At 44.0% G+C, this 15,477-nt stretch overlaps 1 protein-coding gene and 1 pseudogene across 2 annotated transcripts in view; both read left to right on the top strand.

Moving 5' to 3' along the window:
• MACROH2A2 (macroH2A.2 histone) overlaps positions 1 to 15,477 on the top strand; it is a 52,576-nt gene that overhangs the window by 12,173 nt on the left and 24,926 nt on the right. For both annotated transcript variants that reach the window (XM_081573898.1, XM_081573899.1), the window contains exon 2: positions 9,230 to 9,461. In XM_081573898.1, the coding sequence (XP_081430024.1) occupies positions 9,290 to 9,461 (172 nt within the window). In that variant the 5' untranslated portion in view covers positions 9,230 to 9,289. The remainder of the gene's footprint in view (positions 1 to 9,229; positions 9,462 to 15,477) is intronic.
• LOC145526695 (HIG1 domain family member 1A, mitochondrial pseudogene) lies at positions 13,812 to 14,099 on the top strand (annotated as a pseudogene).

Below are 15,477 nucleotides of genomic sequence, written 5' to 3'. Positions count from 1 at the left end.
ATGATGGCTCAATGGCTTCAAAACGTTGAAGCAAAACGACTTTGATGCGAGAAACTCCACCAAATAACAATCCAAAGATCATTCAATAAGGACAATTTCATTTGTGTAAGAAAAAGTTGACCTCTCAGCACTGTCTCTGAAGAGCAGCATGAGGCAGATAAAAGGGAAACAAGGGAGAAAGCCAGTAAGGAGGGAGTCATGGCACCCAGGATGGGCTGGGAAGACAGCCCCAGGAGGACCATCAGGTAGAACAGCCACCCACACTGGAGCCCAGGGCAGAGGGCTCCAGGAATAATGCCTCTGGGGAAAAAGTGCCCCCTGCAAACAACAGTGTGACCTAGAAGCTGGGTGATGCCCCAACCAGGGATCAAACTCAAACCCCTGCAGTGAAAGCTTCCCCAAGGGCTCAGCAGTAAAGAATCCATCTGCAATGCAGGGGATGCAGGTTCGATCCCTGGGCCGGGAAGATTCCCTGGAGGAGGAAATGGCAACCCAGTCCAGTATTCTTGCCTGGAAAATCCCGTGGACAGAGGAGCCTGGTGGGCCACAGTCTGTAGGATCACAAACAGTCAGACACGACTGAGCGTGAGAGCACTAGTCAGTTGCAGTGAAAGCCCAGAGTCCTAACCACTAGGCCACCAGGGAACGCCCAAAGCACCTTTCTCTTCTGTCAACAAGAGCAAAGATAAGTACAGTCAACCCTCATTATTCATGGATTCTATATATGCTAACTCGCCCACTCACTAAAATTTATTGGTAACCCAAAAATCAATACTTGCGGCACTTTTGCAGTCATTCAAAGACATGCACAGAGCAGAAAAAGCTGACCCATCCACTGCACACCTTCCCAGCTGAGATCAAACAAGGCCACACTCTGCCTTCTTGTTGCATCTTCCACCTTGTACATGAGTCTTCATTGTGGTCTATTTAGTGCCATGTTTTTCAGTTTTGTTCTTTCTATTAGTAACCTCACTGTTCAAAAAGACCCCCAAGTGTAGTCTTGAAGTGATGTCTAGTGTTCCTAACGGCACGGAGGCTGAGATGTGCCTTATGTAGAAAATATGTGTGTTAGATAAGCTCTGTTCAAGCAAGTCTTATTGATGCTGACCATGAGCTTGGTGTTAGTGAATCAACAATTCATATTACATAAGGTGTCTTTGAACAGAAACATACATCAGACAAGGTTGTGTATTGATCTGTTGATGAAAATGTTGTGATCAGAGGCTCACAGCAACCCAACCCTGTTTCCCCAGAACAGTTGTTCACCACTCACTAATGCAGTGTCCTGCCTACTTTATAGAACACGTTATAGCACATGGAACTCTGCTCAATGTTATGTGGCAGCCTGGATGGGAGGGGAGTTTGGGGGAGAATGGGTACATGTGGATGTATGGCTGAGTCCCTTTGCTGTCCACCTGAAACAATCATAACATTGTTAACTGGCTATACTCCAATATAAAATAAAAAGTTGTTTTTTAAAAAAAAAAGAACTGCACATAACAAGGATCAACTGTAATTACACGAATACCTCATTTTATTGTGCTTCACAGATATTGCATTTTTTTACAAATTGAAAATTTTGTGGCAACCTTGCCTTGAACAAGTCTACCGGAGCCATTTTTCCAACAGCATTGACTCACTTAGTGTCTCTGTGTCACATTTTGGTAATTCTCACAGTATTTCCAACGTTTTCATGATTATTATTTTTGTTATGGTGATTTGTGATCAGTAATCTTGGGTGTTACTGTTGTAGCTGTTTTGGCATCTTTTTAGCAGTAAATTATTTTTTAATTAAGGTATGTACATTTTTTTAGACATACTGCTGTGCTGTGTGCTTAGTCGCTCAGTTGTGTGTGACTCTTCGCGACCCCATGGACTGTAGCCGGCCAGGCTCCTCTGTCCATGGGGATTCTCCAGGCAAGAATTCTGGAATGGGTTGCCATGCCTTCCTCCAGGGGATCTTCCCAACCCAGGGATCGAACCCAGGTCTCCTGCATTGCAGGCAGATGGTTCTTTACTGTCTGAGCCAACAGGGAACCCCAAGACATACTGCTATTGCATGCTTAATAGACCACAGTGAAGTGAAAACATAAATTTTATATGTGTTGGGAAGCCAAAAAATTCGTGTGGCTCACTTTATGGGGGTATTCTGGAGCTACACCTACAATATCTCTGAGGTATACCTGTAGTAACTTGGGTGGGTGTGTGGAGTGTCCTAGTGTTGGACCACAGAGAAGGAAGTGTGGTGCTAGCATCCCACTCAAGTCTAAAGGGAACGATATTTACAAAGCCTTCATCATGGAAATGCTATTCATCAGCATTTATTTTTAAAATTTCACCTAGGGACAAAATTGTGATTACAGAACAAAATAGAAATGTTGTAATTCGGGATAGTGGAAAATACAGAAGAGAGGTGGAAATAGGGAAGTAAAGTCGGGAGGTGAGGGCCAAGGAAAGATTGGGGCCCCCACATCCGCATTTTACATGGTGAAGGCTCAGGAGACAGTACCTAAAGTTGTGTGTGTGAAAGTTGCTCAGTCGTGTTCAATTCTTTGCGGCCCCATGGACTATACAGTCCATGAAATTCTCCAGGCCAGAATACTGGAGTGGGTAGCCTTTCCATTCCCCAGGGGATCTTCCCAACCCAGGGATCAAACCCAGGTCTCCCACATTGCAGGGGGATTCTTTACCAGCTGAGCCACAAGGGAAGCCCAGCAATACTGGAGTGGGTACCTTATCCCTTCTCCAGCAGATCTTCCAACACAGGGGTCGAATTGGAGTCTCCTGCATTGCAGGTGGATTCTTTAGCAACTGAGCTGTCAGGGAAGCCCTAAAGTTGATGAAGTCAGAAATGGGGATTGAAACATATTATTTAAAGTTTTCACTGCAATCAACGGTGGAAATAAAATGATAAACTTCTTTACCTTTTTGCTTTATTTTACTGTATGGAAGTATTAGATTTAAAGATAAATTCAAAATTTTAAATAACTTCTTTAACTTTCTTGTTTTCCCTGCTTTAGGGAGACCCTGGGCAAGTCCTAATTATATGTTTCAGCTTATGTAAGCTCACAGACGATTTAGGGTCTCAGCCATTTTTCATAGAGCCCAGAAGAAAAGCCTTCCATTCCATTTATTAAGTGGCTTGGTCTCAACAATTTAATAAGTATTTCTGTTCTAACATTTGAAAAAATAATAACACATGAATTAGAAGAAGAATTGCATCCCATTCTTAAATAACCAGGGATGTTAGAAAGAGGGGGTGTACACCTGTTGGACACTAAATGATTTCTCACACCTTGGAATCAGGCTGAACACCCCATTCTCATTCACATTCATTTTCACTCCGCACTTGCTTTTAATCACAACAGGCAATAACTCAGCTTTGCAAAGATATGGAATCACCAAAAAGAAGATAGTACAATCTACCCTGAACCACCAGTGGAACCACAATAAGCTGGTAGTTGTGGAGGCAACCAGAGGTTGACTATCACCATATTCCACTTGAACACTTAAACATTTGCTGTTTTGTCCCAAGGTCCCTTGGCACACAGTTTGGGAACCATGGCTCTAGCATCTTTAAAACTTTATCATGATCTGTCATGCAACTTCACTGGAAAATATTTGAGGACAAAGGCCATGTATATTTTACAATATCTAATGTAGCTTCTTGTTCAATAATAAGTGCTCCATAAATACTTTCATTGAATCTATGATCTCATAGATTGCAAGACGCATACTGATTTCTAGAGATAGTTAAAAAAAATTTTTTTAAGTGCATCATAAAATCAATGAAATAAAATAGTTATTTAAATAGGCTAGTGTGAGTTTATTGCCCATGTCTGAGTCAGTGCTGCAACTTAATATTTACCCTTGTGGTACCTGTAAAGTCTAACCCATCGGTGTTCTTATGGACTTAAAACCCAAACATAAAAATAAATCCTAAAACAACAGAGTCTGATGTGCCCTCTTCCCCAGCACACACAAAACCAGTGGTGTCCTCCCAACCGCTGTGCTCCCAGAGGGGAAAGGCAGTGAGCAGGCAACATTCATTTTCCCTGCCTCTTCGCTGAGTTTTATTTTCCTGCCCTCCCTCAACTTAACATGTTTACAACTCTTCTATTCACTTTGCAAGTCATTATGAGACTTTATACAGTAGTCGTACCTTGGTCTTTCAGATGTGGAAGGACAGGTATGATGTGGATCTGGCTTGTGTCTGGTCTGCTTTCCCATTTCTCTCTCGTCCCCTGCGTAGTGTGTATAACCACTGGAAGAGCTTCATCCAGCCATCTTCCTTCTTCAGTCCTATAAACAAACATCACACTGTAGTCCTTGCTGCTGCTGCTGCTAAGTCACTTCAGTCGTGTCCGACTCTGTGCGACCCCATAGACGGCAGCCCACCAGGCTCCACCATCCCTGGGATTCTCCAGGCAAGAATACTGGAGTGGGTTGCCATTTCCTTCTCCAGTGCATGAATGGGAAAACTGAAAGTGAAGTCGCTCAGTCGTGCCCGACTCTTAGCGACCCCATGGACTGTAGTCTACCAGGCTCCTCCTTAAGCTCTGCCTAATTAGAACAGAACTTGCTTTCAAGGAGAAGGTAAGTAAATGTAAACATTGAATTATTAGTCTAGTGAAACAAGTTTCACATTGCTGTAGTTCTTTTCTCTTTCCAGGAGTGGCCCTCCACAGAGAATCATATTCACAAGAGTAGGGAAACCTGCGTTCAAGTTTTTTAACTCCTGTATTACCAAACCTGCATAGAGTCAGGTGGTCTGGAAAAGATGGAAGTTAAAGGTTATCTTTTCTCACCACTCCAGGCAGAGTCCAGCGCAGGCTGGGGGGCAGGGGGGGATTTGGAAAGTAGGGTCTTCTCTCAAGTGGGCTGAGGATGTTCTACCCTTCCTTCCATCTATGGGTCCTGGCAGGTGTGACCTATTAGCTCCCATGAGCCTGCTTTCTGCTTCCCCAGAGGATTCCTGGACGTAGTCTGATTCTTTCAACATGCAGGGACCTCCCAAGCCCTCGGGGCCAGGAGTTAGGCACCTGGCTGCTTAAATTCAGCACAATGTCCGCACATGCAACTGAAGGGATACCCCTTCCAGGGCCCAAGAGTGGGCTCTCATCTAATACTTGGAAGTGAATTGTCCAAGGAGACACACCTGCTGACAAAACAAAAGATTTTATTGGCAAGGGGGTGCCTGGGTGGACAGCAGCAGGTAAGGGAAGCCAGGAGAACTGCTCTGCACATGGCTCACCGTCTCAGGGTTTATGGTGGTGGTGGGGTTAGTTTTTGGATTGACTCTGGCCAGACATCTTGCTTGTGCCCATACTTGGTCTGACTCAGGGTTCTTCTAGTGGTGCGGACATCTCTCAGCCAAGATGGGTTCCAGCATGAGGGTTTCTGGGAGGTTGGCAGGACATATCACTCTCCTAATCAGGACCTCCTGTAGTGAGACTTGTAGTTCATGCAAATGGTTATTATTGTGCCTGGCCACGGCAAGTGGTTTTGGTCACTGGTTTCCTATCAAAAAGACGGGTCCGCAGACACAAAGACTCTCCAGTCCTACTAAAGCACATGCAACAGTCAACCTCACATTTAGACTTCAAATAGTGCGGCATTCCTAGCTCTAAGGCCCTTTTGTTGTTTAGTCGCCAAGTCATGTCCTCTTTTGCAACCCCATGGACTGTAGCCACCAGGCCTCTCTGTACATGAGGTTCTTCAGGCAAGAATACTTGAATGGGTTGCCATGTCTGGAACTCAAAGGAAGAAATTCTTGATACAAAGTGTAAGTGATCCCTACATTTTATAGTGTTCAGCTCATACGTTACTTTGTTTGATCTAACCCTTGTTTTCCTTTCTTGGCTATTTTATCTTCATGAATGTGTTAGGCATCAAGTTCCTAAAGTCCCCTATTTCTCTTCTACTGCCAGTCCTCATTTCCAACTTGTAGGGCAATTTGTGACTCCACTTGGCTAATTCTGGGAGAGTCCCTGGGTGGCTTTATCCTGCACACCTAGTCATTCCCTGTCTGTTTTCATTTGAGAAAATGCCCTGGGGTAGGGGAATGAAGGAGTCCTGCCCTTGTGGCATCTGTGCTCCGTGGGTTTTGCTCTCTGTCAGAGAGATTATGACCATCCAGCATGTTGTACTGTAGCCATAGAGTATATCCATCCTGTGATGGGCTTTTCAGGTGGTTTCCTTGGCAACCAGACCTACTAATCCTCCCCCTCCCCCAACTTATGTGGAAAAAGCACATAATTGGTTTAGTGGAGTTACCAACACTAACACATCTTTATGCCCTGCACAGGCTTTTAACTCTTCAGAACTCATATCTTAAAGAGACTGAGCTTCTTTTCCAGAGCCACTGGAAAGTGCATTTCCCAAGATTGGAATGTTTAAGATCAGAGGGACCTTCAGGATCAATTAGTCACCTCCCTGTTTTACCGAGGAGGCCCACACGAATGACACAGAGAGCTCCCATAGCTGGTCATGAAGAAGTGGGACCACACCCAGGGACTCCTGCCTGATCCTGGGCTCTTGCCACTGCACCAGGGGCCACCCCCATTCTGAATGTCACCAGTGGCTAGCCAGCATGTGCCACAAAGCAGTCCCCGAGAACAGCGACTGTTTAACATTGTTTGGAGTGTTCCCTGTCCCCCAGGACAGTGCTGATCAGTAGGTACTTCATACTTACTAATGCCTGACCTAAGTTTCTTTAATATGAATTGATGGTCATAATCCTAATATGCAGCTACTTTTTCCGTCACAGAGAGGACAGCTGTAAGTGGATTTGTGAGAGTTTGCAGCAAACGCACAGAAATGTGGAAGTTCTAAAACCAGTGATGCTGTCTTATCCTTGTGCCTTACTGGGAAAGAGATAATGTTCTTAGGCCATTTGCTCATCTTTCTCGTACTTAACTTTGATGAATACCTACATCTCTCGGTGGCAAAATGACATATAAAATAGGAGTGCAGTAAGTACATAAGAACAGCCAAAAAGAATGTATGTAAAGTGTGTAGTAAAATTGCCTCTAACTTACATCATTTACCTCTGAGATAAAAGGCTGTTGAGAATGGAGTTTGTTGCTAATTCCATAGTTTTAACATAAAAATCCTCAGTCATACAGAGTAATCGGATACTTTAGAAAATTGAACTCCATGTTCAATGTTCCATCTGGATTAAATAAATCCCACTTCTGTATATTTCATATTAGCCATGAGTTTATTTATCTAGCGCTTTCTTCTATCATTTTTTTTGTCTTTCATTGATATCTTGGCTGTTGGCAAACCTACCGAGCCAAAATTTGTGTTGCCTCAACAGGTAGAACCAATTTTAATTCATTTTTGACCTATTTTCCATCTCCAAAGAAGACGCCATTGAAAACAATGTTGCCCTTGGGCCAGAGAGGTTTGATTCACTAACATTTTTCCTAGAAAACTTTTGTTTCCTTTTCTTTTTGGTCCTTCCTGTTTGTAATTTGCTTTTACTTATTCTAGCTTATATTCCTTTTTTTGGTTATAATACTCTCTCCACCAACAAGTTAAGCTCTATTACAATTCTCTGAATTAGTTTTAGCCTTACAAAGGCTTCTTCAGAAGTATATAATTATTTTTCATCTTTGCACTAAAGATAGCTTCCTGAAATAACAATGAATCATATACGTATCTCTCCATGCATTGTACTGAAGTCACCTCTTTGTGCTGATTCTGAAGTTCCTCCCCCAATCACCCTTGGTTCCCCATTCCAAAGAGCAAGAGTCTGAGTTGCATTATGGTTTTTCATTTGCTATGTTACTCTGCATTAGCATATTCAATAAAACTGCCTCTTCTGGCATGTTTCTGTTTACAAGGATGCTACATTACTAGAGAATTTAGAAAAGTGTTTCCATGTAAAAGGTGCACATCAGCTCTGAGTTGTGGGTCAAAGCTAACCATTACAATAGGCATGGCCATATTAACTTTGTACTATTTATTAACAAGAGGCAGAAGCAAATCAGGGCAAAGAGGAACCATATTGGTTTGCTTGTTGCTGCTGTAACAAGTCATCCCCCAAGTTTAGTGGCTTTGAACAATACAAATTTATTCTGTTACAGTTCTAGAAGTCAGAAGTCCAAAATCATTTTCTTTTTTAAACTTAATTAATTTTATTATTTCTTTGGCTACTCTGGGGCTGCATTGCTGCACCTGGGCTTTCTCTAGTTGCGGTGAGCAGGGGCTACTCTGTAGTTTGAGTGAGCTGGCTTCTCATTGCCGTGGCCTCTCAGGTTTCGGAGCACTAGTTCTAGGCACGTGGGCTCAGTAGTTGTGGCGCATGGGCTTGGTTGCTCCTCTGCATGTGGTATCTTCCCAGACCAGGGAGTGAACCTCTAGCCCCTGCATTGACAGGCGGATTCTTATCCAGTGGACCACCAGGGGAGTCCCAAAATCATTCCCACTGGGCTAAAATAAAGGTGTCAGCAGGGCTGGTCCCTTCGGGATGCTCTGAAGGGAGAATCCATTTCCTGCTGTCACCCTGTCACTCCTCTCATCTCCCTCCCTTCTTAGAGAGACTCTTGCAATTCCATTAGACCCACCCAGATAATCCGGGATAACCTCTCCCACTTAATCACATCTCCAAAGTGTCTTTGGCCACATGAGTGAGTGAGTGATAGTCGCTCAGTCGTGTCCGCCTCTTTGTGACCCCATGGACTGTAGCCGGCTAGGCTTCCCTGTCCATGGAATTCTTCAGGCAAGAATACTGGAGTGGGTTGCCATTTCCTTTTCCAGGGGATCTTCCCAACCCAGGGATAGAACACAGGTCTCCTGCATTGCAGACAGATTCTTTACCATCTGAGTCACCAGGGAAGCCTACTATGAAAAGACATTTCCGAGTATAAAGACAGGTCAACTTAAAAAGTATCAGCAGGTACATGCTTGAGTAGCCAGTTCACAGGTTCTGGAGATGATGAAGTGGATTTCTTTGGAGACCGACCGCAGGACCAACGGGTGTCCCTCTCCTGAGTTTCTTTGCCCTCTCCTACGGAGGCTGGGCTGGCTGGGTGGGATGGGGAGTTGTTTGTGGGTGGGCATGCCGACACCCAGCTCCCCATCTGCAGCACCCTGAAGTGGCAGCCAGGTCTCAGCTACCTCCCCGGGGCTATCAGGTGGGTCGCAGTGTTCTAGGGCCGCACCATGGTTCTCAAGCTGTCGGCCAGTCGCCCTTCCTCACTCTGCCATCTTTCCTTTCCAGCATTGAGTCAGTGCCCGGAGGCCACCGTGTAAAGCAAGCTGAGAGGGAAACTAAGGCAAGATGTCAGGCCGGAGCGGGAAGAAGAAAATGTCCAAGCTGTCGCGTTCAGCCAGGGCCGGAGTCATCTTCCCTGTGGGCAGGTTGATGCGGTACCTCAAGAAAGGGACGTTCAAGTACCGGATCAGCGTGGGTGCTCCCGTCTACATGGCCGCAGTCATCGAGTACCTGGCAGGTAATGTGAACACGCAGGGCAGGTAACCCATCCCAGGTAACTCGACCCCCTACCTCCGACCCCCACACCCAGGCTGGGCAGGGGAGCCTTGGTTCGCCCTGTGGCTGTCTCAGGGTCACTGTGGCGGTATTGGGGTTTCGGCTTGCCTGATTGACTAAAACTGACTCCTGAAGCAACTTAGCAGCAGCAGCAGCAGGCTTTAGGGAAGAAGACAGAGGATCAACATGAAAGGAAGAGAAACAAAGGGACTTTTCTAGACCACCCCAAGAGGTGTGTCTTGCTATATACAAATGTAATACGTAAATTTCTAGGTTCCCGCAGAAGACAAACTACAGGGAAGATAGGGGCTTGCTATTCATTTTGTAGGAGAGTTTTTCATTTTTACTTCAGGCTCCTCACTAAACGTCAGTTCTCCTGCTGTACTGAACTCAATGTCCATAAATAATGGATTCAATGTCCATAAATAATGTTGACCCCGGCATTGAAAGCATCTTCAGTTGGTTCTATAAACCCAACAATATTTTAATTTTACTCTCCATTACAGAGGTGGTCCTCTGTCTACAGATATATTGGAAATAGTTTCCTGTATTGGTTGCTAAAATTTTTTTTTTTTTACTGAAAGATGCCATTTTTGTTGTGTGTGTTCTGTATCTATCTGAGGACTTTATATTTAGCTTTTTTGTTGTGGCTCTTTTATGTCTTAAACAGAAACCAAACTTCACAGTATCAAGCATATATACATATATAAAATATATAAGTATAAAAATACGTATGAAGAACTGTGATTAGTTCCTTGAGAGATCATTTTAGCCATAAGCAGCAATATCCCCGACTTTGCCCAAGGTTAACAAATTCTCCAGATACCAGGGTTAAATCCTGATTAAGTCCATGGGGTAACAGAACAAACCTCCCCAAACTGTCTACCCGGGAAGCCAAGCTCCCTGCAGCGGCAACATGACCCAGCTTCTGTCCCCAGGTCCCTCTTTCCCTCCTGCTTCTCCTTCAAGAACAGCCTCTTCCTTCTCTTTATCTACTCAGTCCTGTTCTGCCCTCTTGGTCCCCTATCACTCACTAAGCAGCACTTACTGGCAGGAGGTTTGCTGTGATCCACCCGTGAAACCTCCTCCCCCTGGAGCTTCCATCAGGCAGATCTTGGCGTCTTGAGTCTTTATCTTCTCGTGAAATGAAACGCTGATTCCTGAGCTAGAAGTTTTTTGGGAGGATCCTTTAGGAGGTTGGAGAGAAGGGCAGGAGGGATCTGAAAGGCAAATCAATCAAGTGTGATACAGCAGTGCTTTTCAAAGTGGGGATCACTCTGGGAATCTTGTGGGCAAGGTCAGGTATAAGGCCTGAGACTGCATTTCTAACACGCTACAGTGATGCTGATACTGCTGGTCCAGGGACCACTCAGAGGAGTAAGATTTTAGCCAATCTTTCAGCAGCATGAATGCTTGTTTAAAATGCAGGTTCCTGGCTGCACAGCCCACACCCCCCAGGGTCTGATTCACTGGGTCTGGAGTGGGACCCAGGAATTTGATAGGAAAAAAATCTCCTCCTCGGAGAGGAGGGACTTTGGAAGTGATAACTGAAGCTTTAAAACAGCCTACCAGGTCCATATCACCCACTGATGTGGGAAGACCTTGAGTAACCCAGAGATGCCATAGCCTCCAATCAGGGAGCCAGGGTTCCCTGAGGGTCTTCAATCCCAAGCCATGCATTTTCTACTTCAATACACTGCCCCATTACAATGTTTGTATAATCAAAATAATTAGTACATCCTATGCCTCCACTTAGCCAAAGCCTAAGCTGTGTGTAATAGAACAAAATTTGGCCTTTTCAATCACCAGTGACTCTCTTCTTTGGTTCACATGTGTTTGATGAGAGAGCTTATGTTTTCCTCTCCACTTATTCAACAAATATTTGCCAAGCCTCTACCTGTCAGTGCACACAGTAAGTCCTTAGACTTTTTCCTGGTAATAGCATTGGGCTGTTTATATGATTTTTCATTTATTTTGGCTTACAGCCACAATACCCCATAGCAATGCATATTATAGCCTGAATGTCACACCGGACTTTGAGACAGCACATCCGTGAAGACTGATGGTGTCTCTCAAAGGAGAACATCACCCATTTTCCCATAGTCCTTCATTCACTCAACAGACATTTATTGAGCACCTACTATATGCCAGGTGTGGTTCTACATGCTGAGGATACAGCAGAGACCAAGACAGACAGGAGTCCCTGCCTTGGAGCAGGGTGCATTCTGGAGAGAGAAATGGTCGACAAATGAGTGAAGTGTATGTGCTCTATCAGGTGGTGATACGTGCTCTGGGATGAATAAAGCAGGAAAGGAGTGAGACTGTTCCAGGAAGCTGGGAGCTGAAGGGAGGCCCACTGAGGGGCTGGCACCTGAAAGAGGCCAGGAAGGGGCATGTGGGGTGGGCCCTCAGGGCAGAGGGAAGCAGGTGCTGGGAGTGTCCAAGAAGCAGCAGTGGGGACAGAAGGCTGGGGCTGAGGGAGGGGCTTGAAGGGTACAGGAGGCCCGAGGGACAGTGGCTGGTCGGGGAAGAAGAACTTGTCATGAAGGGTTTGAGCAGAGGTGGAGGAATCTGACCTTGCAGGCAGAGGGACACAAGCTGAAGCAGGGAAAATGGAAGGAAGTTGGTTAGTTGCCGAGATCCAGGTTAGAGATGCGAGGCTGGGGAGTGGCCGGTGAAGCTTCTGAGGAGGGATCAGAGTACTGAGGTATTTTAAAGGCAGAGTCAACAGGATCTCCTGACAGGTTGGACATGAAGTGTGAGAGACAGGAGGAGGAGCACCCGGAAGGATGGTGTTTCCAATAACACTTCTTCCCAGGGCCAGCCTGCAGCTGTCCTGGGTCAAATGGAAAAGATGAAGCGGGTCTTCTGGCTTCTCTGTGTCCTTTCCATCCCTTCCTTTTGTGCTTTTTCCTCCTCTCCAAACTCAGGCTGGAGTTGAGAGCAGGGGTTTAGATGTCAGTTTAAATCTGGTTTCTCAATTTACCAGCTCCATTACCTTGGACTAATTCCTTGACCTCTCTGATCTTTGGGTATTTTCAGAGTTAAGCTCATTTAACTCTATTAATGAGCCACAATGTATGTAAAATGTCTGGTGCATAGGATGCACTCAATAAATGCTTATCCTTCTCCTTTCTCTTCTAAGAAGAGCTGATGAAATCATTCAGGGTAAAGTGTAATGACTAATTCCATAAAGGTGGTTTATTTGGGGGCTGTATTGCATTTTAATGAGGCAAGGAGTTTAAGCCAAAGGAATGAATCATTACTGCAGGCCATTGGTGAATAAGTAAAAGGAGGATTTCTGTTAGCTATTGTTTTGTTTTGTTTTGTTTGGGAGGGGGGCATGAATTGACTTTGTTTAGGGAAAGGAGTTAAAAGTGTAAAAGTCTCCCTTCATCCTTGAAATGACCTTCAACATTCATGACAATATTGACTGAGTTTCTCCTTTGGATCAGGCCTTGAAAATACAAAGGAAAACAGACAGATGTGGTCCTGGGTTTACGGTCTAGCAGGGCCAACGAACATTAAACACAACAAAAAAGGGACTTCTCTCGTGGTCCAGTGGTTAAGACTCTACACTCCCAGTGCAGAGGGCTCAAGTTCAATTCCTAGTCAGGGAACTAGATCCCACATGCCTCAACGAAAGATCCCTCATACCGCAACTAAAACCTAGTGCAGCTAAAAATACAAAAACACAAAACAACACAATAAGATGACATGCCTGTGGGCAGGGAAGCTAGAGAAGCTTTGGAAAGCAGGGGGAGGCTGCCTAATATCAAGCAAGGGCTGTAAAGACCTAAATCAGGTTCTCAATCCTGGGTTTTTAACAAACTGATTTAAAATCCTGATGCCTGGATCTTACTGCCAAAGATTCTGGGACAATTCTGGGCATCAGAATTTTTTTTTAAATTTCCCCAAAGATGCTGATGGGCAGCCATGGTGAATAATTAGTAGGAGCTGGATAGACTCAGATGGGTTGATTGTCAGGTTGGGGAGAAATGAGAGGGAAGATCGAAGTTTAAAGGAAGTATATGGCCCCTTGCAGGACCTAGCGGCATTTCTGTGTATGTGGAGCAGAGCTGGGGAATGGAAAGGGTGAGAGATGAGATGGGGGGACAGGGGACAGAGCTTTGAGGGCCACGTGAGAATGTGCACATTTTGCACACTCATTCCAGGGGAAGGCATTGAAGGCAGGAGGTGGCGTACTGGGGCCCTTCAATATCCGTAATGGAAAAGAATATGAAAAAGAATGTACAAGAAGCCGGTAGCAACCTGAAACGTCTTGTAGTTGTCTGAAGATTCTTCAATCACTATGTCAAGTGACACAGATGTTTCTCTTTCTTCATTTGATGAAGAAGATCTTGATGAATCTAAACTTACCCTAAAAGCTAGCGAGGCACCATTTGTCCCCATTGGAATGGCAGGTTTTGCAGCAGTTGTTGCATATGGATTATATAGATTGAAAAGCAGGGGAAACACTAAAATGTCTGCTTACCTGATCCACATGCATGTGGCAGCCCAAGGCTTTGTTGTGGGAGCAATGACTCTTGGTATGGGCTATTCCCTGTATGAAGAATTCTGGGCAAAACCTAAACCTTAGAAGAGGAGATGCCGTCTTGGTCTCGTTGGTGGTGCTTGCTTTAGTTAGACATCTCATATTGAGGTCATATGTTTATATTGAAAATAAACTGTGTGGGTCAGACAAGAACATGGTAATTTGAATACTGGCTTCCTTTCTTGCAGGCTTGATTTGCCTGGTGACCAAGTTACCGGTGACTAGCTCACTAGCTGGGTCATTCGGGGGAGTCAGATCAGCACAAAAGAAACATGTCCCTTTTAAACACACTTGATAGCGGTACGTGTCCACCTCCTTAAACCCTTCTGTTGGGATTAGTTCTAAAGAGGACAACATGCCCATCCTGAAAATGCTCCCAGTTGCTGCAGAATATCATATGCTTTTGATGTAATGCAGGAATCCTATTTACCCCAGTTAATTTAACTTCCTGACTGCCTTGTGGACTGAGTACTATTTTCAGGGCGAGTTAGCTCTTGAGGAACCCTTTCAGAACAGTGCATGGAATGCAACATTATAAACCTCCCTGCAAGTCTGTGTGTGTGTTTGAACCAAAACTAAAAAGCTGGTGACAGAGCCACTTTGAAATAGTATTTATTTTAGAATTGTAGTTGTAAACATGAGAATAACTTAAATTGTAGATCCCTTTTAGCTCTTTTGTAATTGCAGAATTATATTTTGCTGCTGTTATATTAGAATAACTTTAACTGTTATTTTGAAACAAATGTGTATTTTAAGTGCTAATGCAAAGGTAAATGAAAAACACTTTTTAAATGTGTAAATGTATGCAGTATGTTTATTTTCTCCAAAAGAATCATCAACTAAATAAAATACCTGTAATGGAAGTGATTGATGAGCAAGCTGGTTTGGTCAGACATTATACAAACTTTAGTATATCACAGAATGTTTTGCTGTACTTGTGAATTCTCTTATCTAACTTGAATTTACATTCCGTGGTGATAACATGGCAAATGTAGTGTTATTAAAGTAAGTGAACACACACACACAAAAGAATGTACATATATGTATGTATAACTGAGTCACTTTGCTGTACAGCAGTAATTAACACAACATTGTAAATCAACTATACTTCAATAAAAAAATTTTTTTAAAGAAAAAGAAAAGGGTTTTAAAAATAGCATGTAAATTGGTGGGAATGTAAACTGATACAGCCACTATGAAGAACAGTATGAAGATACTTAAAAAACTAGTAATAAAACTACCATATGACCCAGCAATCCCACTACTGGGCATATACCCTGGAAAAACTATAATTGAAAAATTCACATGTACCCCAGTGTTCATTGCAGTACTATTTACAATAGCCAGGACATGGAAGCAAGCTAGATGTCCATCGACAGATAAATGGATATAGAAGTTGTGGTACATATATACGATGGAATAT

The sequence above is a fragment of the Giraffa tippelskirchi genome, chromosome 2, assembly GCF_054371585.1.
Source record: "Giraffa tippelskirchi isolate mGirTip1 chromosome 2, T2T-mGirTip1v1.2.pri, whole genome shotgun sequence".
Classification (NCBI taxonomy): Eukaryota; Metazoa; Chordata; class Mammalia; order Artiodactyla; family Giraffidae; genus Giraffa; species Giraffa tippelskirchi.
Note: the sequence above shows the minus strand (reverse complement) of the source record. Positions and strands in the feature narration are given on the sequence as shown.